The sequence below is a fragment of the Nycticebus coucang genome, chromosome 17 (genome assembly GCF_027406575.1).
Source record: "Nycticebus coucang isolate mNycCou1 chromosome 17, mNycCou1.pri, whole genome shotgun sequence".
In the NCBI taxonomy this organism is placed as follows: Eukaryota; Metazoa; Chordata; class Mammalia; order Primates; family Lorisidae; genus Nycticebus; species Nycticebus coucang.
The window spans coordinates 83,900,455-83,926,946 of record NC_069796.1 but is presented as its reverse complement, the minus strand read 5'-3'; the positions used below and the strand labels follow the sequence as shown (position 1 = coordinate 83,926,946).

The 26,492-nt window shown below is 50.7% G+C and overlaps 1 protein-coding gene across 4 annotated transcripts in view; it reads right to left on the bottom strand.

Annotated features, from left to right (window-relative positions):
- The window catches only part of TBC1D9B (TBC1 domain family member 9B), a 44,577-nt gene that overhangs the window by 7,366 nt on the left and 10,719 nt on the right, over positions 1-26,492 (bottom strand). For 3 of the 4 annotated variants that reach the window (XM_053566720.1, XM_053566722.1, XM_053566723.1), the window contains 14 exons: positions 24,212-24,440; positions 22,940-23,198; positions 21,202-21,409; positions 18,582-18,794; positions 10,006-10,167; positions 9,445-9,595; positions 8,425-8,639; positions 6,001-6,118; positions 4,851-5,136; positions 3,369-3,498; positions 3,140-3,238; positions 2,275-2,343; positions 661-901; positions 167-232 (listed from right to left, as the gene is read on the bottom strand). In XM_053566720.1, coding sequence (XP_053422695.1) covers positions 167-232; positions 661-901; positions 2,275-2,343; positions 3,140-3,238; positions 3,369-3,498; positions 4,851-5,136; positions 6,001-6,118; positions 8,425-8,639; positions 9,445-9,595; positions 10,006-10,167; positions 18,582-18,794; positions 21,202-21,409; positions 22,940-23,198; positions 24,212-24,440 — 2,446 coding nt within the window. Of the gene's footprint in view, positions 1-166; positions 233-660; positions 902-2,274; positions 2,344-3,139; positions 3,239-3,368; positions 3,499-4,850; positions 5,137-6,000; positions 6,119-8,424; positions 8,640-9,444; positions 9,596-10,005; positions 10,168-18,581; positions 18,795-21,201; positions 21,410-22,939; positions 23,199-24,211; positions 24,441-25,735; positions 25,850-26,492 lie in introns of those variants that run through there. The other variant, XM_053566724.1, reaches the window with a different exon arrangement.

Sequence of the window (26,492 nt, the reverse complement as noted above, 5' to 3'; positions counted from 1 at the left end):
TGTCCAGGCTAGGCCCTAGCCTCAGAGCCTCAGAGCCCTAGCTCCCCCCACCCCCTCTTCTGCCCTGTGCCACCTTGAAGCCCCACATGCCCATGGAGGCCTGTGTCTTGGGGATGCAGCATCCTAAACTTGGGACAAGGAGTGTGCAGGCAGGTGAGGCTCTCACCTGGGGGAAGGTGCAGCTTGTAGAGCACCTTCAGTTTCTCTGTCAGGTCTCCATGGTACATCCCACCTGTGGGAAAGGCCAGGGAGAGGGTGCGCTGGCAAGATGGCTCTGAAGCCCCTTCCAGGGGGTTATAGTGGGGATCCTCCTCACAGCCTGAGCTGCCTGACTCCCTCCTGCAGAAGTCACTGGAGCCAGCCCCAGTCCTCTGCTCTCCCTGCAGCTTTGTCAGGAAAGCTCAGCCCTTCCCTGGGGCTGGTAGACCCAGCCTCTAGATGCCTTGCCCTGTGTGAGGAAGGGAAGGAGGAAGGGCTGAGCTCTTCCTGGACCCTACCATGTCTCCAGCAGGTAACCTGCTCTTCCCTTATCAAGGGTCAAGGGCTCAAGGCTGCTTTCTGCTTGCTGCAGCAGAGACAGATAGGCTAGGGCTGGCATTTGGAAAGCTTGGGAAAGAGGGGGGCTGAGCTAGGCCCCTGGTAGGCCCTGGGGACACTCACTCATCCCTGTCACAAACTCCTTGAAGTTGATCAGTAAATCCTTATTTTTGTCCAGAAGCCGGAACATGCGCCCCGCCAGCACAGGGGTGTGGGAGCCGCAAGCCCAGGGTGTCAGGCTGGCAAAGAGTTCCTGGAACTGGCTTGCATCAATCCGGTACTGCTCCAGGTACGGAAGGCTGGGGTCCCGACGGATGGCGGCCATGCGGCTGCTCCCCCAATACTGGCTTGTCAGGTGTTTGGCCTGCAGGGACAGTCTGGTGAGAAGGCCTGGCTGCTAAGCCCTGGGGCTGTTAGGATTGCTGGACTGGCAGGTGTGTCCACTCTCTTCCTCTGTCCAAGCCTGCAGAGGCCTGGTGAGGTGAGCACCTCACAGAACTCTCATGCCCATTGGTAACAGTCTGGGGGTGGGGGGGGAGGATTGCTGGGAGACAGAGCCTTCAGCAACCTGTGAGGGACAGAGGGCATGGTGTAGTGGCCACCGTGGGAACTAGACCAGAGGCAGCTAGAAGAGGGGATGGAGAACCAGCAACAAGAGCAGAAAGGTGCTGGGCGTGGTGGCTCTCGCCTGTAGTCCCAGGGCTGTGGGAGGCTGAGGCAGATGGATTGCCTGAGCTCGGAGGTTCGAGACCAGTATGAGCAGGAGTAAGCCACAGTGAAACCCCGTCTCTACCAACACCAAAAAAAGCCGGGCGTTGTGGTGGGCATTTGTAATCCCAGCTACTGGGGAGGCAAAGGGAAAGAGAATTGCCAAAGGAAGAACAGTAAAAAAAAAAAAAAAAGAAAAGAAACAAACAAAAAAACTTCAAACGAAGAAAAATGAACAAGCAAGCTGAAATTGAAAGCAAAAAAAAAAAAAAAGCAGAAAGGCAGTGTGGGCTCCGTTGTTTCTGTCTCTTCTTCAGGACTCTTTCTCCCTCCCTCTGTTGATAGAACCTGAAATCTTGGAGAACCCCCTCCTGTCTCACCCTCAGGTGATCAGCCCCATTTCCAGGGATGGTGGGGGTGGGTGCTTGACCCATGTTTGGCCCAGCAGCTGACTCGAGTCATCTGGGTCTTTTGCTAAAACCACTTGTAAAGAAAAATTCTTTCTAAGAATTTGGAAGACAGCATAGGGGCGGCGCCTGTGGCTCAAGGAGTAGGGCACTGGTCCCATATGCCGGAGGTGGCGGGTTCAAACCCTGCCCCGGCCAAAAAAAGAAAAAAAAAAAAAAAAAAAACCTCTGGAAGACAGCATAGCCCTGAAACTGCTGACTGCCTCCTGCCACTCTGCAGGAAGAGCAGTCCAGAGGACATCAGAGGTGGGGAGCATGACAGCATGTTTGGATGTTTGGACACCTGGGTCCAGCTATACCTAAAGTTGTTCATTCCTAAACTTTTCAGTTACATGAGCCAATGTACTCCCTTTTTGGAGTGAGCTTATAAGAGTGGATTTTCTGCCATTTTAAAAAGTGTCCTGCCTAAACTCCAAGGATTAAATTCTACACGAGCTTCATGGCAACTTCATCTGAGTACACTTTTAAATCTATTTCTCTTCTGGCAGGAAGCTGACATGCTGAGGATGCACTTAGGGGACTAGGATGGGGGTACAGTTCTGCCCCAGCTCCTGGCTGTCACCTTAAACACCATGTAGAGGTCCTCCAGCTCTTCAATTGAGAAACCAATGTCCACAGGTATAGCTCGGACCTAAAAGGAAGAAGAAACTGGATGTGCTGGTGGATTCTCAAGCTCCTTCAACAGTAGAAATAAGATGGTCTTTGAGAGGATCTTCATGTGTATGAGGGCAAAAGGCATGAGCTGCCCTCTTGGTGTCACCAACAGGCCTGGCACACAAGGATAGTCCTTTTAGGAAAGAGGGTACTACCCACATACCCTCCATCAGCTCACATTTCTGAGCTCCTCCCGGGGTGGACACTGGGCCAGCTGTTTTCTCCTGAACACACAGTTGAGGGCTATAGAGCAGGGCCAGTCACTGAGCTTCCATTGCCTGGATCTCTGCAAAGGCCCTGGTATTGGCTCTTTGGGAGGGGTTCTAGAACTTGCCAGACAATTCTCTTTTTACTTTAATTAGCTGGAGTCAGTCAGATTCTGTTGTTTGTAAATAAGGTGCCCTCATAGTGATCTACATGCCTGAAGAGCAAGGTGTGGGCAGAGGGCATGAACGAGTCTTGCAGCCTGGGGTGGGAGGGATGACCTAGCCCTTCCAGAGATAAAGAGGACAAAGGGCTGCAGTACAGACATGGGGTATGTGGAGGGTGGCCAAGGAGTTGGGTCAGCGAAGCTTCCCACTGCCTCACCCATGAACAGAAAAAAAATGACCAGGACATCTCTCTACATCCCCAGATTTGCACTTTGCCCCTGCATTCTAGTCCCACACAGCATCCTAACATGATGTACATACCAAGGTAGCGTGAGGGGTGAGGTGCAAGTGGAGAGACTGCCAGGTGCTGCAGCCCCAGACTGGCCCCTGCTGGCAACTTACCACGCTTCTCTTGGCTGTGTCCTCCAAGGACTGGATCACTTTCAGCCTCTGTTTAAACCGCATCTGTTCAATGTCATTGGCTCTCAGGGTGCTGAATTTCTACAGGCCAGATGTGACTCAGTGAGATTAAGCTAACTGCAGAGCAGAGGACCACCCCCCAGCCACAGCCGCCGGAACCCACATGGCTGGCTGGAGAGGCCTGGCCAAACTAGCCCTGTTGAGTGCTGACCTCATAAGATACTTTCAGAAGCTCAAATATGTCCACCTCTTCAGGGGGGTCATCCCCGCTGGTCAGCAAGGCATGGAGGTGTGGGATAGGAGGAGAAACACTCTGCTTATTGACCACATTATCCAGGTACCTGCAGAGATTGGAGTACAAAAGTCTGGACCACACATATGTGACAGGAACATCTTTCCCATAACTAAGCGATGCAGAGGGACCAAATGTACATATAGACGATCAATTAAGAGCATGCGGAGAGCAGAGAACCTCCAGGAGGGCAGAGGTGAGCCCTGGCAGGCCAGGAAGTGCAGTTCAATGCCCTATCCCCATGAGGCCTGACCACTGAGGACACTAGGCTGTCTTCTAGAGGACCCATGGCAGGAACCCTTCATAAACCTGGACCTTGCCCAGCTGGGGGAACAACATCCTCCCTCTCCCTGGTGGATCATTAGAGATGTGGGGACTCCCTACCATGGCCAAGAAGAATCAGGGACCAAAGGGCCTACTGTGACAGTATCTGTTATGGCTGAGGAAATTGGCTCCTCCAGGGACACATCCTAGAGGACAAGACCCTCTTCTGGCTAGCTGATGTGGCCCAGCTAGGGCTCCAGGCTCAGCCTGACACTCAGATAGGAGAGTGTGGCTGGTCCCCTATACCCATCAGCCCTGGTCGGACCCCACCTCCTGAGCAGAGGCCTGAGCAGTCTATGGTAGAATGTGAGCACACAAGCCAGCCATACACTCCAGGACTGCAGAGCTGCAGACCGGGAGGGGGCTTAGGCTTGAAGGCCAGGTTGGAGGACTCAGCTCCTTTTGCCAGAGGATCAGCTGTAGGTAAGGGAGTTCCCACGTCCAGAGGGAGGACAAGGTCAGGTCTGATTGGAAAGAGTCTTGTGGGATGCTGACAGGTGAGAGAGTGGGAGACTGCGATGAATAGGCACAATCCAAGGAAAGGGTACCGTGGGCCGGGCTGAGGGAAGGGGATGGATCCCAGAGAGAATCTGTGAGGGGTGGGATATGAGATGGGGGGAGGAGGGGCCAGCATGATCTTATTCAGCTGTTACTGCTAGCTCAAAGCAGATCTGCTCCTCCTAGGGCATGGGAGACAGAGATGTTGCTGAGCCTTGGGGATATGAGGGATACCCAGCCTCTGTTAGAGGCCAGGCCCCGCTATGCCAGCCATCTCCTGACCACCAACAAGAATCCTAGTCATTGGAGCTTGGGTATCCTTGTGGGAAGTGTCCTAACCCCACATCTGAGTCCCCCAACCAGGGTGCTATGCCTGCTGCCTCCCCTTATTTCTCCTGGCATTCATCATTCATCACTACCCAGGCACTGTTTTGTCTCTCACTGGAAAGGAAGTTTGCTCCTGACCTTGGACAGCCCTAGGTCTAGCTGAGGCCTGGTGTGTGGTTGGCACAGTGCTCGAATGCTGGCTGGGCAGCACTTGGAGCTGGAGAGGGGTATGGGGAGGAGCCCAGCACACACCTGCCCAGCACAGTCATGGCCTCGCCTTCGTCACTGCAGTCTAGCAGCTGCTCCATGTTGGCATCCAGGACGGCCAGGGCCACCTGCAGGATCACCTTGATGCCCTCGTAGAAGAAGCAATCAACAACGACTACGGCGCTCTCAAAGGGCATGGCACTGAGGAAGAGGGTCAGGAACCAGGACAGTGAGATGCTGGAGATCACCCCCAGGTCCTGCATCTTCTCTGAGAGCTGGGGCAGGAAGTCCCTCGTGAGCTCTTCGAAGATGCCCTGATCCACCAGGGCTCCTGCAGAGAGGATGGGAGAGGAGGAGGGAGGCTGCGGTTAGCAGTCCCTGACACCTGACCCTGCCAGCTCCACACTGTGAGGGCTGAAGGGAGCAAGGAAGGAGAGAGCCTCAGACCACTGTGTGGAAGCACTGTTTCTTTCACTCTACCTGAAGGTTCTTTTAGGGAAATACTAATTTCTCTCTGGAAGTGTCAGAAGCAAGCAGTGTCCTGGGTGGCTTCTGTGTCCTGTCTTGATTCCTGTGAACAGGTGCAACTCTGAAGAACCCCAAGAAGGGTAACTACAAGCACCCAACAGTAGGAGGGGCAATCTTAGAGTAACAGACTTAAATATGTAGGTAATGAAGTACACTTGTAAGCCCATTTCCAGCCTTTGTATAACACAGTCTTTATTGGGTGTGTTTGCATAGTTGAAGTTGACCCAAAGGTACATGGGGCTATACTATACTTTTTTTTTTTTTGATGTTTGAAATTTTTCATAACAAGACAAGTTTAAGAAAAGTGAGAGAGATAGGAATTTAGGCTCTAGGAGGACTTTCAAAAACCACCAGATGTGTAATAGCCTCTACTCTCATTGCCACTAACTCCTAAGGACCCACATGAAGTCTGGACAGGCGTCATGTCTGTGGGGGAAGACGACTGGGGTGTCTGTGCCAGCTTTTCACTCCCTGGTTGTGTAGTCACAGCTCTCCACTCTATAAGGGGGGAACCATGCCTTTGCGCAGCCTCAGGATGGCTGTGAGGTCTACAGAAGCTAGCTTGTGGGGAGGGCTTACCATGGAACCTGGCCTGGGAAGAGCTGCTACCCTACAGGAGCCACTGAGCAACTGGAGACTGGGCAAGGGAGTGCTGAGGGACACTCACCCACCACCCTGGTGTTGTAGTAGTCGGGCAGCATGCGCTCGCAAAGGGCCACCAGGAGCCAGAAGGCCTCCTCCTCACTGCCATACAGCAGGAGCACTGAGGTCACGATGTTCATCGCCTGCCGAGCACACAGACAACTAGGGTAGGCTTATACTGCTGGCCCCCAAATAAAACTGTCCCCTCCCCAACAAAAGTCCTGCACCAGCCTCGTTCTTCAAGCAAGTCTGCCCCTTCAGGAGGGCCTGGCATCTGGCAGTGAGCAACCATCCCTGCCCGACTCTGGGAAATTTGCCAAACTTTGCAGGAAATCAATTTGACAGAGACAGCCAACTCCTTCAAACTGGGTCAGAAGGCACTGGGTGAACAGAGAAGGCGACATCTGCACATCACACTTCGGTGCAGTGGTGTCTGGTGTCAGAGCCGTGACACAGGGCCCAGGGGATGAGTGAGTGAGCTGCGCGGCCAGAGCCCCGCATAAGCAGGAGATGATGGCTGCCCACTAGGCTGCGAGAGGCTGTGGCAGAACCTGGATGGCACACACAGCCATACTGTTAACAAGTTTTCCCTTTTTCTTTTTTTTTTTTTTTTTTTTGTGAGATTTGTTGCCCTCGGTAGAGTACTGTGGCATCACAGCTCACAGCAACTACCAGCTCTTGGGCTTAGGTGATTCTCTTGCCTCAGCCTCCCGAGTAGCTGGGACCACAGGCACCTGCCACAATGCCCGGCTAATTTTTTTTGTTGTTGCAATTTGGCTGGGGCTGGGTTTGAATTTGCCACCCTCGGTATATGGGGCTGGCGCCCTACTCACTGAGCCACAGGTACCGCCCTGTTAACAAGGTTTTTTTTTTTTTTTTTTTTGTAGAGACAGAGTTTCACTTTATGGACCTAGGTAGAGTGCCATGGCATCACATAGCTCACAGCAACCTCCAACTCTTGGGCTTAAGCAATTCTCTTGCCTCAGCCTCCCAAGTAGCTGGGACTACAGGTGCCCGCCACAACACTCGGCTATTTTTTTTGTTGTTGTTGCAGTTCGGCCGGGGCCGGGTTTGAACCCGCCACCCTCGGTATATGGGGCCAGCACCTTACCAACTGAGCCACAGGTGCCGCCCTGTTAACAAGGTTTTTAAGGCAAACAGAAAGCTATGTGACCTGGCCGGGAAAATGCCCACGATTTAAAATTAAAAGCTGCCAGAAATGCAAATCAAAAGCACATTGGATACCTCTTCACAGCCATTACTTAAAAAAAAGGTTACCGTGCCCCTTGGCAGTGGTTACGGACCAGCCACATACATTGACTGAGGCTGGTGGGTTTGAACCTGGCCTGGGCCAGCTAAACAACAATGACAGCTGCCACAAAAAATAGCTGGGTGTTTTAGCCGGCACCTGTAGTCCCAGCTCCTTGGGAGGCTGAGGGAAGAGAATCACTTAAGCCCAAGAGTTTGAACTTGCTGTGAGCTGTGACGCTACAGCAATCTACAGGGGTGACAAAGTGAGACTCTGTCTCAAAACAAACAAACAAGCAAACAACCTGATACCATAATATAACAAGTGTTAGAGGGGATATGGAGAAATTGGAATGCTTGTGAATTACAGGTGGGAATATAAAATAGTACAGCTGCTGCACTGTGGAAGGCACTTAAAAAATTAAAAATAGAACTTTTATACAATCCAGCAATTCCACTTCTGGCTATACACCCCCCCCCAAACTGAAAGCAGAGATTCAGACAGACATTTGTGTACCCATGTTCACAGCAGCATTACTCACAATAGCCATGAGGTAGGAGCAATCCCACTGTTCATCAATGGAAGAGTTTATAAACAAAACATGATATATTCATACCACGGAATATTATTCATCTTTAAAAGGGAAGGAAATCCTGTCACATGCTACAATGTGGATGAACCTTGAGGACATTATGCTACGTGAGATAAGCCAGACACAAAGTGGTCAAATTCATAGAAACAGAAAGTGAAATGGTGGCTGGGGGTTGGGGAATGTCTAATGGGGCCTGAGTTTCATTTCTGTAACACAGTAAGAGCTCTGGTGATGAACAGTGATGATGGTTACACAACAGTTGTGACTATATTAATGCCAATTGAACTGAACGCTTAAAAATGGTTTAGATGATACATTTTATGGTATGTACATTTATTTTACCACACACACAAAATAATCAAATGCTTCCAGGACCCAGACCAGAAGCACACAAAAGATTAATTTAATACAGGGTGGACATAAAGTTCGTGTTCAATTTAAATAATAAACTAATTGCTTTTAAATTACATCTTTTCTTCAGTCAGGCTCCTTCCTGTGGGCACAGGGCAGGACTGAGGCCATCACACAGGTCCAGGCCCATGAGGGCCTGTTCCTACAAGCCTCTGGTGGGGAGATGCTGTCTCTGGGACCCTGCTAATCCCCTTTACCTGGCAGTAGCCAATGGTGGGGTTTCGGAAAGCATAGGCAGTCAGCACCCGCCGGAGTGCAGCAATCCCAAGTTCATTCTGGAAGGCGGGGTGCTCGGGCATTGAGCGGTGGAGGTCCCTCTCGATCTCCTCCGTGGCCAGGCTATACTTCCCCATGGACTTCTCCACCAGCTCGGTGTAGTAGCCAGGGTGAGTTACCATCTCATTCCAAGCCCCTGGGGAGACACAAGGGACAGCTGTTTCTTCCTTCCTTTTGGTACTTCGGAGACAGCAGCAGGACAGGCTGGAGACAGCAATACCCCAGAGAGGTATGAAGAGCTCTGGTGTCAATTGGGAGGTATGATGCAAGGTTCTTCCTAAGACTGCTCCTGGGGAGAGGTGTCCCAACCAATAAGTTTTTTTTTTTTTGTAGAGACAGAGTCTTACTTTATGGCCCTAGGTAGAGTGCCGTGGCCTCACACAGCTCATAGCAACCTCCAACTCCTGGGCTTAAGCGATTCTCTTGCCTCAGCCTCCTGAGTAGCTGGGACTACAGGCGCCCGCCACAACACCCGGCTATTTTTTGGTTGCAGTTTGGCCGGGGCCGGGTTTGAACCCACCACCCTCGGTATACGGGGCCGGCGCCTTACCGACTGAGCCACAGGCGCTGCCCCCAACCAATAAGTTTGAATAGCTGACCTGCCCTCCTCATGAGATGCTCCTTTGGGTAACCAAGGGTTGAATGCTGTCAAGACCTCGTCCCAAGGAAAGGAGGCTTCAAGGGGGCCAGTTTGCCTCCCGCTGTGGGCAGGAAGGCACCACCTAGCCAGCAGAGTACCTGGGCCCTGGCCTCTGCCCCTCGGGCTACTTCTCTGGCTTGGGCCCTGCACATAACCCAGACCCTGGCTGCCAGCTCTGTAAAAGGCTTGGAGCTTCTGCCCCACCCACCTCAGGAGGTTGCTCAGGGCCAAACTCACATGAGCAGAGCCTTAGGGGCCCTGGCTGGCTGAGCCAAGGCTAGGGTGGCTGGACCCCACGCACCAGAGAAGAGGAGCCAGAGCTCCCCCCGGAGGCTCTCGGGGATGCCCTTCAGGACTAGCTCCCGCGTCCTGGCCGTGCGGTACATGCCCATGCCTCGCCCGTACTCAAAGAAGTGGATGTTCCATGACTCTTCTTTCATCTTCTCCTTGGCCTGAGGGAAAAGCAAACCAGGAAAATTGGGGGCTGAGGTGTGTCTTGAAGCTTGGAGGCCCGCATGACAAAGCCCTCCTCCCCCTTATCCTCTGAGCCACGAGAAAGCCTACTATGTAAAAATCTAGAAAGGTGCCAACCGGAAAGCCCAGGCTGCAAAGTGATTACTGGTAAAGCTGAGGCAGGGCTGGACCACATCACCCTTCCAGTGCCAGGAGACAGCCCAGCAGCAGGTGGCCTCTTCCCTCTAGAGGCCTGGAGGCCCCGGTGAATAGCACCTGCCAGGCCGGGCAGTGGGGGCCTCCCTCCCCAGGGACAGTCTGGTTCCTCTCGAGTGCAGCCCAGGGAGGGCACTGCCCTCCAGTTACTCCAAGGAGCCCTGAGGCTGCAGCACTCGTGCACAAGGCTCACCCCTTTGGCTCCGAGGTCCTCCATGGGTGAGTTTCCCTGAAAGAGCTTGAGCAGGCCCTGGGAAGCGGTCGGTGCCTCCTGTGCACAGAAGCTCTGGTAGCTGCTGAGGGGAGAGGCCGGGCTGGTGGGCTGCTCTGATCCCTCCTGAGGAGCTGAGGAAGACTAGAAAATAAAACAGGGAAGGAGAAATCCTAACAATGGAGCTTCCTGGGGGCCTCTGATGTGCAACACCCACCTAGAATTGGACGAGGACACCTGTGAAGGATGGCTTGTGGGGGTGGACAGTGTTCTAAGAGTCTGGTCTGGCCAGGCACATGGCCATGGCTGTGGCCCAGACCTCAGCTCCTCTCCAGTGGGCTGGATACCTATACCTGTCTTTCTGCAAGCAAACCTACTCATGCTGGAGGATTAAGAGTCTCGGAAGGGGCGGCGCCTGTGGCTCAAGGGGTAGGGCGCCGGTCCCATATGCCGGAGGTGGCAGGTTCAAACCCAGCCCCGGCCAAAAAAATAAAAAAAACAAAAAAGAGTCTCGGAGGGAGGCAGGTTCTGGGCTCATCCTGTCAGGGCCTTCTCTCGGTGAGGTTGGCAGAAAGGGGAGAAGAAACCCCATTTTTATCTTGGGTCCCAAGTTTGATGAGTTCCACTGAGGCCTGGGTGATGGACCCTGTGATGTTTGTCTGGGATCAGGGCTGGGTTTGGGGTGACTGTGTCACCCTGTTGCCAACAAGGAAATGCAGCAGGGTCTCTGCAAGGAGTGTTGGGGATGGCCCAGGCAGGATACAGGTCTGCTGCCACCATCCTGGTGTCACCTCGGCCTGAGAGTGACACTGTCCTAGCAGAAAACAAAGTCCAGTGGGAATATGACAGCTAGTTTCTGCTGTGGGGCAGGCTTTCCACTCCTACACTCTCCTGTTGGTTTTGGTCTTGTGGCCATGGTCTCGCTCCACCCAGGGCCAGGGGTCCTGAAACACTTCACGTTCTCTGTGGCCCTTAAGAGAATCCTGACCCTGATTGTAGCGACAGATTCACAGAGTGATACCTGTTAAAACTTAACAAATTAGGGTGATGCCTGTGGCTCAGTGAGTAGGGCACTGGCCCCATATACCGAGGGTGGCAGGTTTGAACCTAGCCCCAGACAAACTGCAACAACAACAACAACAAATAGCCGGGCATTGTGACAGGCGCCTATAGTCCCAGCTACTCTGGAGGCTGAGGCAAGAGAATTGCCTAAGTCCAAGAGCTAGAGGTTGCTGTGAGCTGTGACGCCATGGTACTCTATCGAGGGTGACAAAGTGAGACTCTGTCTGTAAAACAAAACAAATGAACAAACAAAAAACTTAGCAAATTATCTTCTTAAATACATATCGAGCATTACAATTTTTTTTGCAGTTTTTGGCCAGGGCTGGGTTTGAAACTGTCACCTCCGGTATATGGGGCCAGTGCCCTACTCCTTTGAGCCACAGGCGCCGCCCATTACAAGTCAATTTTATCTCAAGCTCTTTTATTGGAAAAGGAAAAAAGAAAAAAAGAGAACTCTGCCATAGTCAATAGTCCACTCCTCTACACTTAGTTGGTATTGTAGAAGTAGATTGTGGGTCCATTAAATCATTTTTTTTTTAATTGAGACAGTCTTAACTTTTGTCACCCTCAGTAGAGTGCCTTACCGTCATAGCTCACAGTAACTTCAAACTCTTGGGCTCAAGAGATTCTCTTGCCTCAGCTTCCCTAGTAGCTGGACTACGGCACCAGTCACAATGCCTGGCTATTTTTTTTTTGTTTGTTTCTTTAGCAGGCCGTGGCTAGGTTTGAAGCCACCAGCCCCAGAGCATGTGGCTGGCACCCTAACCACTGAGCCATGGGCATCCAACCCCATTTAAATTTTTATAACAAGCTGCCTGAACCCAGTGGGCAGACCCCCAAGCAGGCCAACTGTGCCTTGACTGTGGAGATTCTGCTTCCCACTTGAACTCCAAGAGGGATTAAGACATAGATAGGCTCATAGGCCATAGAGCACCTCAAAGAACCACAAACTCAGTGCCAGGAAAGGAATCCAGGAAAGGAATACCTGATCCTGGTGAGATGGCCAGCACAGCCCTGAGCTGGTGGGCTGGGCTGCTTCCTGCTGAGGCTCAGGCAAGGTCACACCTCAAGCTGGGCACTGAGTGCTTCCTGTAACCCTAACCCTAGGTAAAGATCTCACATGTTTGTCGAGGTCAAATCTCCAAAACCACCTACCATCCTTGCCTGTTACTGAACCACACTTCCCATTTCCTGTCTAAGTGAACAGGATCAAGTAGACACAATCTGAGCCCCTCCAGGGGCACCTTCCCACCTTCCCATCTCTGTGGCAGGACTCTTCTCTAGCAACGACTCCCACCCTCAGCATCACCTTCCCTCTCCAGGATTTACCCTCATCAGCACAGTCCTGCTATTGCCCCCAGTCTCCTCTTCTGCAGCAGGGTGCTGCTCACACGTGCTCCCTTTGATAAAATTCATCAAGGCATACACTATGGTACGTGAACTTCAGGGGGTGTATGCTATACTTCAATTAAAAAGGTAGTTCCTGGCTAGGCACTGTGGCTCACACCTGTAATCCTAGCACTCTGGGAGGCGAAGGCAGGTGGATTGCTTAAGCTAAAGAGTTTAAGACCGGCCTGGGCAAGAAAGAGAGTCTCCATCTCTACTAAATAGAAAACCTAGCCAGGCATTGAGGTGGGCAGCATAGTCCCAGCTACTTGGGAGGCTGAGGCAAGAGGATCGCTTGAGCCCAGGAGTTTGAGGTTGCTGTGAGCTACGACTCCATGGGGGTACCAGAGTGAGACTGTCTCAAAAAAAAAAAAAAAAAAAAAAAAAAAACAACCTGGGTAGGACCTATGGCTCAGTGGTTAGGGCGCTGGCCCCACATACTGAGGGTGGCAGGTTTGAACCCAGCCTTGGCCAAACTGCAACAAAAAAATAGCCGGGCGTTGTGGCGAGTGCCTGTAGTCCCAGCTACTTGGGAAGCTGAGGCAAGAGAATCACTTAAGTCCAGGAGTTGGAGGCTGCTGTGAGCTGTGACACCACAGCACTCTACCGAGGGTGATAAAGTGACTCTGTCTCTAAAAAAAAAAAAAAACCTAGCCCCCCCCCAAGTGACCCGTTATTCTCTGCTGAACTTTATACACAATTTCTTGAAAGAGTTACCCAGCCTCAGCATATCCTTTCCCCCCAACTGTTTTTCTTTGTCAGAAAGTGTATATTTGTGCTGCTAATTGTTACCTCTGCTAATATCTTCATTCAGTTCCCTTAGTACCCTCTCTTTTTAAGATAATGTCAATTACATACTATGGATAGGCAATACTGAAATCCTCCTTCTCTCTGCCAACATGGAACTTGAAGGAGATACTTTCACTCTGAATTAATAAACTTAGTCTACATTCCATATAGCTTTTTCTCTCATGCTTTCTCTACTATATCCATTGTCAGAGAATAAAAAAAATCTATATACTGTCTCCTCTACTGCCATCATCTATTTCTTTTCTTTTTTTGAGACAGAGCCTCAAGCTGTTGCCCTGGGTAGAGTGCTGTGGCATCACAGCTCTCAGCAACCTCTAACTCCTGGGCTCAAGCGATTCTCCTACCTCTACCTCCCAAGTAGCTGGGACTACAGGCACCTGCCACAGCGCCCAGCTATTTTTTGGTTATAGCCATCATTGTTGTTTGGCGGGCCCAGGCTGGATTCGAACCGGCCAGCTCAGGTGTATGTGGCTTACGCCTTCACCACTTGAGCCACGGGTGCTGAGCCGCCACCATCTATTTCTATAGTAAATACACTCAGTGCTCCCACTGGTTCTTATGCTGAAGCTTCCTCAACCCTTTATTGGTGTCTGGAGTATGTTCTCTAGGACATTCTTCAGATACTGGCGCAGTCGCTCAATTCCTCAGCATGGTCTTGACAGCTGTGGGCTCTACAGATGAAGGTCAGTTTGGGTATTAAAACCTTAGGTCACAGCTTCTTGTACTATATATCAAAAAAAAAATGTTACTTTTCATATAAAATGTTACTACTGTACCAAAAAGTCTGAAGCCTCTTCCATCCTTTCCTTCCTACATAACTTGGTCTTTTGACTGCTTGCCCAAAAGAATTTTTTAATTCTTGGATGGAATTAATCCACTGGATGGATGGGTAGACAGGTGAGTGGATTTTATTTATTTACTTACTTGTATGTACATTACCTACACACAAGGTCACACTCTGTCGCCCAGGCTGCAGTATAGTCGTGTGATCACAGCTCACTGCAACCTCCAACTCCTGGGCTCAAGCAATGCTCCTGCCTCAGCCTCTTGAGTAGCTGGACAACAAGTGTGCACCACCACACCTGGCTAATTTTTTCTTTTATTTCAGGTTAATGGGAGGGTACAAACCACCAAATCACAATATTTTCTTTCTTTTTTTGTAGAGACAGTTTCACTATATCACCCTCAGTAGAGTGCTATGATGTCACAGCTCACAGCAACTTCCAACTCCTGGGCTTAGGCGATTCTCTTGTCTCAGCCTCCCGAGGAGCTGGGACTACAGGTGCCCGCCATAACACCAGGCTATTTTTTTTGTTGCAGTTTGGCCGGGGCCGGGTTTGAACCTGCCACCCTTGGTATATGGGGCTGGAACCCTACCCACTGAGCCACAGGAGCCACCCATATTTTAATTTGTTAGGTAGAGTCCCTCTTTTAGCTATGTCCTGCACCAAAAAGGTGTGCCGGGCTTGGTGCCTGTGGCTCAAGTGGCTAAGGCGCCAGCCACACCTGAGCTGGTGGGTTCAAATCTAGCCTGGGCCCACCAAACAACAATGACGTCTGCAACCAAAAAATAGCTAGGTGTTGTGGTAGGCGCCTGTAGTCACAGCTACTTGGGAGGCCGAGGCAGGAGAATCATTTGAGCCCAGGAGTTGGAGGTTGCTGTAAGCTGTGATGCCACGGCATTCTACCCAGGGTGACAGCTTGAGGCTCTGTCTCAAAAAAAAAAAAGATATGCTGTACACCACTACATTGTACCAATTCAGTGAGAGCACCCCAAACCCTTCCTCCCCTCAACTTGAATTGAAATGAATTTTTCTCTTATGTGGGTGTGAATTAGATTGTCTATTGGCTTCATATTAGTATTGAGTACATTGGATGTTTGCTTTTCCATTCTAGTAATACTTTACTGAGAAGAATGTGTTTCAGCTCCATCCAGGTTAATCCAAAACACCACCTAGTAAAGTCTTTTTATTTTAAATAAAAAATCTTTTTATTATTTATTTATTTATTTATTTATTTTTGAGACAGAGCCTCAAGCTGTCACCCTGGGTAGAGTGCTGTGGCATCACAACTCACAGCAACCTCCAACTCCTGGGCTCAAGCAATTCTTGTGCCTCCACCTCCCAAGTAGCTGGGACTATAGGCGCCCGCCACAACGCCCAGCTATTTTTTTGGTTGAAGCCGTTATTGTTTGGTGGGCGCGGGCTGGATTTGAACCTGCCAACTCAGGTGTATGTGGGTGGCGCCTTAGCCGCTTGAGCCACAGGCGCAGAGCCAATCACCATCTTTTTAATGGCTGAATAGTAAGTATTCCACGGTATACATACACCAGTTCGTTAATCCATTCCTGAGTTGATGGGCATTTAGTTTGTTTTCACATCTTGGTGATCGGAATTGAGGTGCAATAAACAATCTAGTGCATGTGCCCTTATGATAAAAGGATTTTTTTTCTTCTGGGTAGATGCCTAGTAGTGGGATTATGGGGTCAAATGGGAGCTCTAATTTGAGTTCTTTGAAGATTCTCTATACTTCTTTCCAAAGAGGCTGTATTAGTTTGCAGTCCCACCAACAGTGTAAAAGTATTTCCTTCTCTCCACATCCACACCAGCATATGCAGCTTTAGGACTTTGTGATGTGGAAAAATCTTACTAGGGTTAAGTGATATCTCAGGGTGGTTTTGACTTGCATTGCTCTGCTGATTAGGGAGAATGAGCATTTTTTCATGTGTCTGTTAGACCTTCATCTGTCTTCCTCAGAGAAGGTTCTGCTCATATCTCTTGCTCAGTGATAGATGGAATTGTTAGCTCTTTTTTTGTTGATTAATTTGAGTTCTCTATAGATTCTAGTTATCAAGCCTTTGTCAGATTCATAATATGCAAATCTTTTCCCATTCTGAAGGTTGTCTATTTGCTTTGATTGTTGTGGTCTTAGCTGTGCCAAAGCTTTTCAGTTTAATTAAGTCTCATTAGTTAATTTTTGTTCTTGCTGCAATTGCCACCAAAGTCTTATTCATAAAATCTTTCCCCAGGATGACATCTTCGAGAGTTTTCCCCACCTGGTTAACTTTTTTAAACACTTTTTTGTAGACAGAGTTTTGTTGTTCAGCAGGCTTAGCTCCAACTCATAGCCTCAAGCAATCCCATAGCCTCAGCCTCTCAAAGTGCTAGGATTACAAGCATGTACCAGGCCTAATTATTTATTTGTTTTTGAGACAGGGTCTTGCTCTGCTGTTCAGGCTGGAGTGCAGTGGTGTCATCATAGCTCACTGAAACCTCAAACTCCTGGCCTCAAGTGATCCTGCTGTCTCAGTCTCTCAAAGTGCTAGGATTACAGCCAGGAGCCACCGCATCCCTGGTCCTTGCAAGTTTCTATTCCAATGGCTCCTGATCAGAGAGACTGCCCAGAAACAAAAACTGAAACGGAGCCCCTCCTTTCTCCTGGTACTCCTGCTTTGTTTTTATCCGTACCCTCATCACTGCCTGACACATACATTCATTTGCTGCTGTCTACTTCACTAGAACACAAGCTCTAAGAGCATGTGTTGTGTCTACTTTGTTCCCTGCTCTATTCCTAGTGGGTGGAATAGTGGCTGGTACCTAATGGGAATGCAATAGGGATATGCAGGATGAGCGAGTGGCCAGTGCCCAGGAAGGACACTGGGTTGGTACTTACTCCCTGTATGGACATTTGTTCAAGGTGTGGGGCCTCGGGAAGGTGGAGGTAGTGCTCCCACCCTGCTCATGATCTCTCCTCCCAATCCAACTTCCTCATTTCTTAAAATCCCAGGTAAAGTCTAACCTCCTGTACACCCCCCCGCCCTTTTTTTTGAGACACAGTCTTATTGTGTCACCCTCGGTAGAGTGCTGTAGCATCACAGCTCACAGCAACCTCAAACTCCTAGGCTTAAGCGATTCTCTTGTCTCAGCCTCCCAAGTAGCTGGGACTACAGACGTCTGCCACAACGCCCGGCTATTTTTTAGTTGTAGTTATCATTGTTGTTTGGCAGGCCTGGTCTGGATTTGAACCTGCCAGCTCTGGTGTATGTGGCTGGTGCCCTAACTGCTGAACTATAGGTGCTGAGCCTATATGCCCTTTTTAATGTTGCCAACCCACACTGATATTGCATCCACCCCTTCTTTATCTACACAATCATGTATTCAGCATCCAGGGGCAGATGATTTAAAGGCTTGCTGAACCGGACCTGTGGGGGTCTAGGGCACTGAGGCTCTCACAGTGCCAATGCTGGCCACTCTGGGGATAGGACCCGGCAGGGCTGGACTGATGATTTTACCAAAGTAGGCAGATCCGTGGACTTTCATAGGGACTCTTCTAATGGTTAAGTGTTTTATAAATGTGGAATGAACAAGAACAGCTCACACTTCTTATCACACCAGGAAGCAAGGAAACCACCAGATGACAGGGGTGTGTCCAAAGATTGCTCAGGAGCCCGTCTGGATGTGCCCCCCAACCCCCATCAAAGATGGAAAGAGAACGTGACTATCATGGTACACACATTAAGTTATTTAAATACACAAGTTCATAGTTATAGTTAAAAGGTAAACACAAAAAACTCCTTGGTTATATTTGGAGGATACTAGAAAACCAACTCATCATCATTTTGACAAATGGTGAATAAAAGAAAGGAGAAAAAGATTTATTCTGCCTTTTCTATATATAAAGGTGCCTTGAGGTTGCCAAATGAGAGGTGATTTCTCCTTGTGGGAGCATTCCAGATACCAGACAGAAGGGGTGACAGTGTGAGATTGCTGCCACCTTGCAATTCCCAGTGCATAGCTGGGTCAGACAATGTTCTCAATGCCTGACAGCTACACACAGAGTTGCCTGGACCTCCTGTTGGCAGGACAGAGCACGTCAACCTACCTACAGGTGGATCTGCCAAAACCAAAATCGACTGAGCCTGAGTCTGATAGAGGTTCTGGATCTCACTGCTCAATCAATTTACAGGAAATAAGGGACAAAGGAACTTGTTAACATGACTACAGGGGATGCAATCAACAAAAACCAGACTGAGAGAGACTATACCACAAATGATCCAATTCCTTCAACAAAATACTGCAAGAGAAAAAAATGAGAGATGGAACAGACACCTATGGATTAAAAGGGATTTAAGAGGCATAGCAATCAATAGTCCATTTAGCACATGGGGTGGTCTTTCCAGCTCCCATAAATACCCTCCCAGCCTGAGGCCCACAGCAAGCACCATGGGGGCCTGGTGGTGGCCACCCTGGCTCTTCCCTGGCTCTGACCCTACCCTACTGCTCTTAGGGGGCTTCTCTTACCTCTGGGCCAGGGTCTGCAATGCTGGCTTTCCTCCCTCCAAAGCTGCTGCCTGGCTGCTTGGATGGCGTTTTCTGGAGGAAGTCAGAGATCCTCTGAACCAAGAAATCCCGGTCTTTCAGGTTGGCAAACAAGAAGGTCATTTTACTTTTGGTGCTAATGGACAGAGGGCTGGGCAGGACACTGGAGCTGTCAGCTTTTTCGACAATGGTCACCTGAGAAGGCAAAAGCACTCTCTTGGGTATATATATCTTAGGACCTGAAGCAGTGTGCTCTGTAAATGTGAGACAACCATAGCAATCCTGAGGTGCTCTCCTGGGTATAATGCAGTGAGTGGCCCAGCTGGATCCACATCCTGACTCTGCCACTTACTGTGCGTAGCCTGAGCAAGTTGCTTGCATATCTAAGTCCTGTGTTTTCCCCTGTAATGGGGTGAGCAAGTTGGTCTTGCAGGACCTTTCTGAGGATGATGTTCAAAATGGAAAGTGCTTGGCCTAGCTGCTGGTCCTTAAAGGATTCTTAAGAGACTGCTAGGCACTACTCTACTCTAACACAGGACAAACAGTAGTCCCTTGCTCGCACAGCTGTCCCAAGCACTTGTTCCCAGCAAACACTTGTTGATAGCATGGGTCATGGGGCTTAGCTCTGACACCTGCTGAGTATGGCTGATGGGCTTTCAGTGGGCACCTCTGCAGGCCTGAGACCTGCGGGGAGATGGACAAGGGAGCTGCAGGCCAGGCTGGCAGTGAAGTGAGTGGGGAGCCCAGGCTGAGGACGCCACTGGGGAGGTGGTGATGGATGAAGCTGGCACAGCTGGGTTAGGTACTGGGGAAGAGATGGGCACCAGCTCAAGGTGTGAGTGAAACCGGCTTGAAGGAAGCAGAGCCCAAAGAAGCTGGCCAGAATGAGCAGGGATGGGGTATGGGGTGTATGTGTGGGTATATAGGGAGTATGGGAGATGGTACAGGCTCACCTACAACCTCATAGGTTACAGGAGGCAGGTGGGGCTTCTTTTGATCACCAGAAGATGCTGGAGGATTCTTAGCAGGACACTAACACTCTCTGACATTTTAAATTTTGTTGGCTACTATGGAAGGATGTGTCATAATGGGGCTATGTGGGGTTAGGAGCTTCCTGGGGCAATCCAAGCAGACATCAGTGTCTTGGGTGGTGGTTGCAGAGAGAAAGGGCCAAGCCCCAGGGCAAGCCAGTGGGAGGTGCCATGGAGGAGGCTGATCACCTGAGCAAAGGGTGGGAAAGGCCCCATGGGAGGGGCCCCTTCCTGAGGGGAGCATGGGAAGGGCATGGTTGGGATTGAAATTCAAGAGTATATCAGACACGCAATGGAGCTAGTAACAGGTGCAAGAACCCCTAGGGACCCCGTTGGCCAGGACATTGAGGGCAGATGTGTTCAGGACGGTCAGTGCTGGGTGAGGCAGCTGTCCTCCATCCCGTCTAGTTGCTGAGCTCTGTCACAAGAGCATGGCTCAGCCCTCCACCGTGAGCCAACTCTGCTCCCCAAACTTGGCCAGTGGTCTCTGCCTTCACAGACATCAAGGGCCTGGCAGGAAAAATGCAACTGGGGCCTCAGGTGTCAAGATAATCCCTTGGCCCATCACAGGCCCCAGAGCTGAGTCAGTACAGCATCCAGGACAAACTCACAGGGCCATGATGCTAAGAGAACACAGGGGCGGGACCACATCTGAACCTCTCAACCTAGAGATCTGAGCTACGGCTCTTTTGAGTCTTTTGCCTCTGACTTCCCTTGGGGAAACAGGAGCATCTATTCACAGCTATACCTACTTGAAGGCTCTGTGTAAATTCCAAGGAGGTCTCAATGCTCTGGGTTTTTAATATAATCAAAATACTGTGAATTAAGTTTTAACTTAAGACTTTCACTGTGCTTCATATAATTGAAAACAGCCAGTGCTCCATTGGGCCATAAGGCAAAGGAGGCCCAGGGACCTGGCCAGTGCCTTCTGCCCAAGCACTTGCTGTCTACACCCCTTCACTTGCAGCATGGGACAGATAGCCTTGTTTCCATCAGGATCACTTTGGAAGCCCAAGAAACCCAAGGAGCATCCCTGGCAGGTGAGAGCTGACCTCCAGGGCTCTGCTGGAGCCTGAGCCGCAGCCAAGGTATGTGTGTGGGAGGAGTTGGTGCTGTGTCCTTGAGTGATGTGGCAGGACTAGCTCAGGGACAGGGTCCTCTTAGCCTGGTCAAGTAGTAGGTAGGTGGTGCAAAAATTCAACTGCAAGGCCTGGAAGGCAGGACAAATGGATGCTCAACCACAGGAGGCCCTGGGCTCTGACCAGAGAAGCATGGATCCCTCTTGAAGTTCCTCATGTCCCAGCAGAAACTCTCCTGGAACACTGCTACCCTGCCTCTCCACTAGGCAAGAGATCCCTTGGGGGCAACAGGACATCCCCACTTGCCCTGCTAATAGCTCCAGCCTCCAGCAGAAGGCAAGTGCCTGGGGAGGGGCTCACTTGACTATCAACTCTCCACATGTCCCATCACTGGGTGCCATAAGCCCACCGTCCAGTGATCCAGGGCAGAGCTGGATAGGGGCTGGTCCCTAAACCTACTGACCCCATAGGTCTCAACCAGAGGCTGCTCACCTCCCTCAGGGGTATGATGAGGTGGCATGCATCTTCCTCCTTGCTGGCAAAGCAGATGTAGTTGTTGGAAATGAACATCTGGCCAGGGATGTGCAGTTTGTTGAATGGCGTCCACAGGGTACAGCTTGTATGGCCATCTAGCCGCTCATCCCTGGGCAGCCGGAATGTGGCCCGGTAGCACTCGTTCTTGGCTCGGGCATCCAGGTCTCTGGGGAAACAGGTGGGGGGATGGAAGGCAAGAGCCAAAGCCAGAACATGCTCAAGGGGGGGCTGCAGAGCCTCCCCAGTTTCCACATTAGATTCGGGATACTTAGGCTCTCCCATGAGCAAGCCATGCTCAGGGATCTTAGAGTTGAATAAAAGACACAAATGACCAAGTAGAACGTGGGATGTTCACATAACTAGCAGAAAAGGGACTAGCAAATAGCATGCCTTAGAGACCCGACTGCTCTGGAAGGACCTGGAGGCTGACCTGGGCAGTGTGTGACCCATCCCTAGGGGTACTGAAGGGTGGGCAGTGTCCAGAGCCCCTGCATCTGCCCACTGGGATGGAGTATGTTGTAAGCACAGGTGGCTTCTTCTAAGTGGGGGAAGCCCAATGTTACCTTGAAGACTGGACAAGGTACTTTCAATAGGGAAGTGTAGAGCTACAGCTAAAACACCATGATTGGTGCTAACAAAAATGTGCACGTGGATGTTTGATGGCTATGAAGGTGGCCTGGCACCCAGCCCTCACCCCTTTGGTGGCTCTGTCCCATAAACCTCTCCCAGCCCCCAAGGGAGTATCTCACCCACCCTGGGCTACTGGCAGTCTGAACAGGGCCTGATCACTCACCCTGACCAACAGTGCCAGACATCATTGAGTTCTAGTCCTGCCTGTCTCTTTCTGAAAGGTGACAAGCCACCCTATCACCAGGATCACAAGGATGAGTCTTTGGACATTGTTCTGGTCCTGAAGGTGCACCTCAGAGTGAGCCCTAGACTATGGTCTGTGGGTACAACTTAGGAAAAGGCCTGGTAGAGGTGAGGTCTCTGAATGGGTATGAGTTTGGCGGTACCCACCCTGGCTATGTGACCCAAGAGTCCCGGGAATCTCACAGACCTCAGCCAGCCTTGCAGGATTCCCATGAAACCATAATCTAGGAGCTCAAACAGGAGTAATCTGGAGGGGCCACCCACCATGATCCATTCTGTCTACCAATCCCTAGGGACAGGGCAGTGGTGATCTCAGACCTATACCTGGCCTGTCTTCCCTGTTGGCTTTCAGGCCCCTGAGGTCAATGAGGGCTCTCTAGCAAGGGATCCTGAGGAGAGCTGTCGATCACAGTGGGATATAGGCCATGCACTCCAGGCACAGAGCACTCTGAGTATGCCTGGCTGGGCAGTTACATCCAGCTGTACCGCTTGCCCACTAAGGGAACTCAGGCAAGTTACTTCAGCTCTCTGTGTCTCACCTTCCTTGTCTGAGACCCATGGAGGGTACAAGTACCTTTCCATCAAAGGGCTGCGAGACAAAAGGTATAAAGAACGTCCTCCATGATGGTGGCATGTTTATTATGAATGTCTCTTGTTGCCTCCCCACACAATGCTGCAGAGACCTGTCAACTGGGCCTTCTTCCTGAATGGAAAGCCTATGCGGCCTGAGTGTGACCCTCCCCACCCCAGTCTACACACTGGCCATGGGCTGGGTCCTGGACAGGGCAAGTGAATCTGCTTCCACCCCCAGAGGGCAAGGTACCGTTTCAGAGCTGAGATGTTCCTGTGTGGCCGGATGGGCCTGGGCAGGGCCTTGTCCTCCAGGAAACCCTCACTGTCCAGTAGCTGCCGCATGGCCAAGTTGGCCAGCTGCTCCATGAGCTTGAAGGTCTCACCAATGTTGAGGAACATGGAGAAGAAAAGCTCCTGGTCACGGGTGTCCACTCGGATGCTCTCGGGGAAAAGCAGGGTGGCATTCTTCTCCAGCCTTGTGACATCCACCCACTGCACCACAAGGCTCACTGAGCACCCACAGAAACAGACATGTAGCTGATTAGAACTGGGCAAGGCAAGGTTCTTGGGCCCCATCCACACCCAGGACCACCCCAAGGCAGCATTTCCTGCATGCCTAGAGTGGCTGTACTGAGGGGAGCACACGAATGTGTGAACAGAGTCACAGCAAAGGGTGACTCACACAGAAGACAAGATGACAACAGCCTCTGCTAGTGAGGAGAGAACTGGCCATCCAGTTTTGACAGGTTTATGGCAAGGGTGGAAAGGGGTACCAGGAGGCTGTGCACTGAGGGAAGGCAGTGGGGAGTGGGCTTACTGGTTTGGGCTCATGGCGCTGGGGACCCTTTCTGAGGTGAGACTGTGGTGAAGGCCTGGCTCACACCCCAAGGCTGCAAGTCGCATAGGGAGTAACCTACTGCAGGTCATGGGTGCAGCATGTGCCCAAGGCCCCACATGAACTGAATCACTCAAGGTAGAAGTGCCCTGAATATACTTTTATTTTTATTTTATTTATTTATTTTCACTTTTTATTTTTACTTATGTTTTTTTGAGACATTATGTCGCCCTCGGTAGAAAGCTTTGCGTTATAGCTCACAGCAACCTCAAACTCTTGGACTTAAGCGATTCTCTTGCCTCAGCCTCCCAAGTAGCTGGGACTACAGGCGCCTGCCACAATGCCTGGCTATGTTTGTTGTTGCATGTTGTCATTGTTGATTTTAGCTGGCCCAGGCCAGGTTCAAATCCACCAGCCTCAGTGTATGTGGCCAGCGCCCTACCCACTGAGCTGCGGGTGATGCCTGAATATACTGGTTTAGAAGAAGGCAGGCCTGCAAAGGTCACCATGTGAAGATTCCTGGCAGTGAGTAGTGAACACAGTAAGAGCCCACCAAGAGCAGGTATATGCTGGGCCATCCCTTCTGGGTTTCGGTGAGACCCCTCTGGAGACCATGTGGGGACCAAGTGCCTAGGAGTCAATTAGGAACGGAGGGGCCCAGGGTGACAGAGGCTGGGCAGCGCTCACCTTCCTTCCCCAGCAGGAAGGAGTAGAAACACAGGTGGTTGACCGTCAGGTAGAGCCAGCCCTGCCGGGGCACTCGGCCCTTCCAGAAGCTGCAGGAATAGTAGTTGACCAGCTTCTCGCCCTCAGGCATCCCAAACTGCTTTCGCATCTTCAGCTCAGCCTCCTTGAACTTCCCAGGGTCCTCGTCTCCCTGGGGCTGTAGGTTTTTGTTCTCTTCTGCGATGATGCCCTGGAGGAAGACACAAAGTGGGGCTTGCTCAGCATACTCCTGAGCAGGCCAAAGGGTGGAGCACAGAAGCCCAGAGACTCCGGGACTCGGGCCTTGGCTGAGGACTCTGGGTAGTTTACAGTCAAGGTACATGGACAACAGACATTGCTTGTGTCACTCTGGGCAAGTTCCCAAAACTCCCTGAATTACTGTCATCACTGGCTCTGGACAATGAATTTTTAAATCAACATTTTATTTATTTTATTTATTTATTTATTTATTTATTTATTTATTTTTGTAGAGACAGAGTCTCACTTTATGGCCCTTGGTAGAGTGCCATGGCCTCACACAGCTCACAGCAACCTCCAACTCCTGGGCTTAAGCGATTCTCTTGCCTCAGCCTCCTGAGTAGCTGGGACTACAGGCGCCCGCCACAACGCCCGGCTATTTTTTGGTTGCAGTTTGGCCGGGCCGGGTCTGAACCCCCCACCCTCAGTATATGGGGCCGGCGCCCTACCGACTGAGCCACAGGCGTCGCCCAACACTTTATTTATTTTTATGCAAAATTGTTGAAACATACCATCCATAAATATGGTAAAAAATGCAAACAGTAGAAAAGTATATTCAGTGGAAAGTATATTCCCCCTTCAGCCACCTTCCTATCTCTCCCAAGATATGCAGACTCCAGAAGCATCTATAAGCAAATCCATGCATTGCTTTTTTTTTTTTTTGAGACAGAGTCTCAAGCTTTTACCCCCCTGGGTAGAGTATGGTGGTGTCACAGCTCACAGAAATCTCAGACTCTTGGGCTTAAGAAATTCTCTTGCCTCAGCCTCCCAAGTAGCTGGGATTACACCAAGTAGCTGGGATTACAGGCACCAGCCACAACACCTAGCTGTTTTTTTTTTTTTTTGGTTGCAGTTATCATTGTTGTTTAGCTGGCCTGGGTCAGGTTTGAACCCGCCACCCTCGGTGCACGTGGCTGGCACCATAACCATTGTGCTATGGGCGCTGAGCCCCATGCATTATTCTTACTCCCCTTTTCTTTGCCCAGATGAGATCACCCCATGGTCCTGTTCTGTAAAGTGCTTTTCTCACCATTTTCCTGAAGGATATTCTGCACTTGGCCCCCTGTATACCCAGGACTCCTGCCTCTTACCCTGAGCACACACCAGCATGGCCCACCCAGTTCAGGGTCCCACACTCCCTTGTGCTGACAGCAGCTCTGCTGATCTCAGGGTGCCCAGAGATGCCCCTGGAACCCCAGAGCCAGCCCCAAACCTCCCAGGGTAAAATAGGTCTTCAGTGTACTCAGCTCAAAATGTTCCTGCTGATTTTCTAGGATAATTACTGGATAAACTCTTCAAGGCCAGTGCTTGTTCTGGCAGGTGGTTCAGCCTGCTGCTTCTGCTGGGCTGTTCGGCGGCCTCACGCCCCTCTATCTGTGGGTAGGGAGGACAGCCACGAGCCCAGGTGAGGACCCATATGTGGGGTCTGCTCTGATTCCTTCTACTTCCTTCTAGCTCACAGCAACCTCAAACTCCTGGGCTCAACCAACCCCAGTGTCATGTTGTAAGCTTTTACACATCAAGCGATCCTCCTGCCTCAGCCTCCTAAGTAGCTGGGACTACAGATGCCTGCCACAGCATCCATCTTGTATTTCTGTTTTTCTGCTTCTGTAGAGCTAGGAGCACTACTGGGGACTGTCCAGCCTGGTTCACGGGGTTGGGATTTTGTTTGTTGGTGGACAGAACCTACCTGTAAAAGATTTCTGGCTAGATTTTATTTATTTGTTTGTTTATTTATTTATTTGAGACAGGGTCTCACTGTGTTGACCCAGGTTAGAGTGCCATGGCATCTTAGCTCACAGCAACCTCAAACTCCTGGGCTCAACCAACCTCAGTGTCATGTTGTAAACTTTTACACATCAAGCGATTCTCCTGCCTCAGCCTCCTAAGTAGCTAGGACTACAGATGCCTGTCACAGTGTCCATCTGGTTTTTCTGTTTTTAGTAGAGACAGGATTTCACTCTTGGTCAGGCTGTTCTGGAACTCATGAGCTAAGCAATCCATC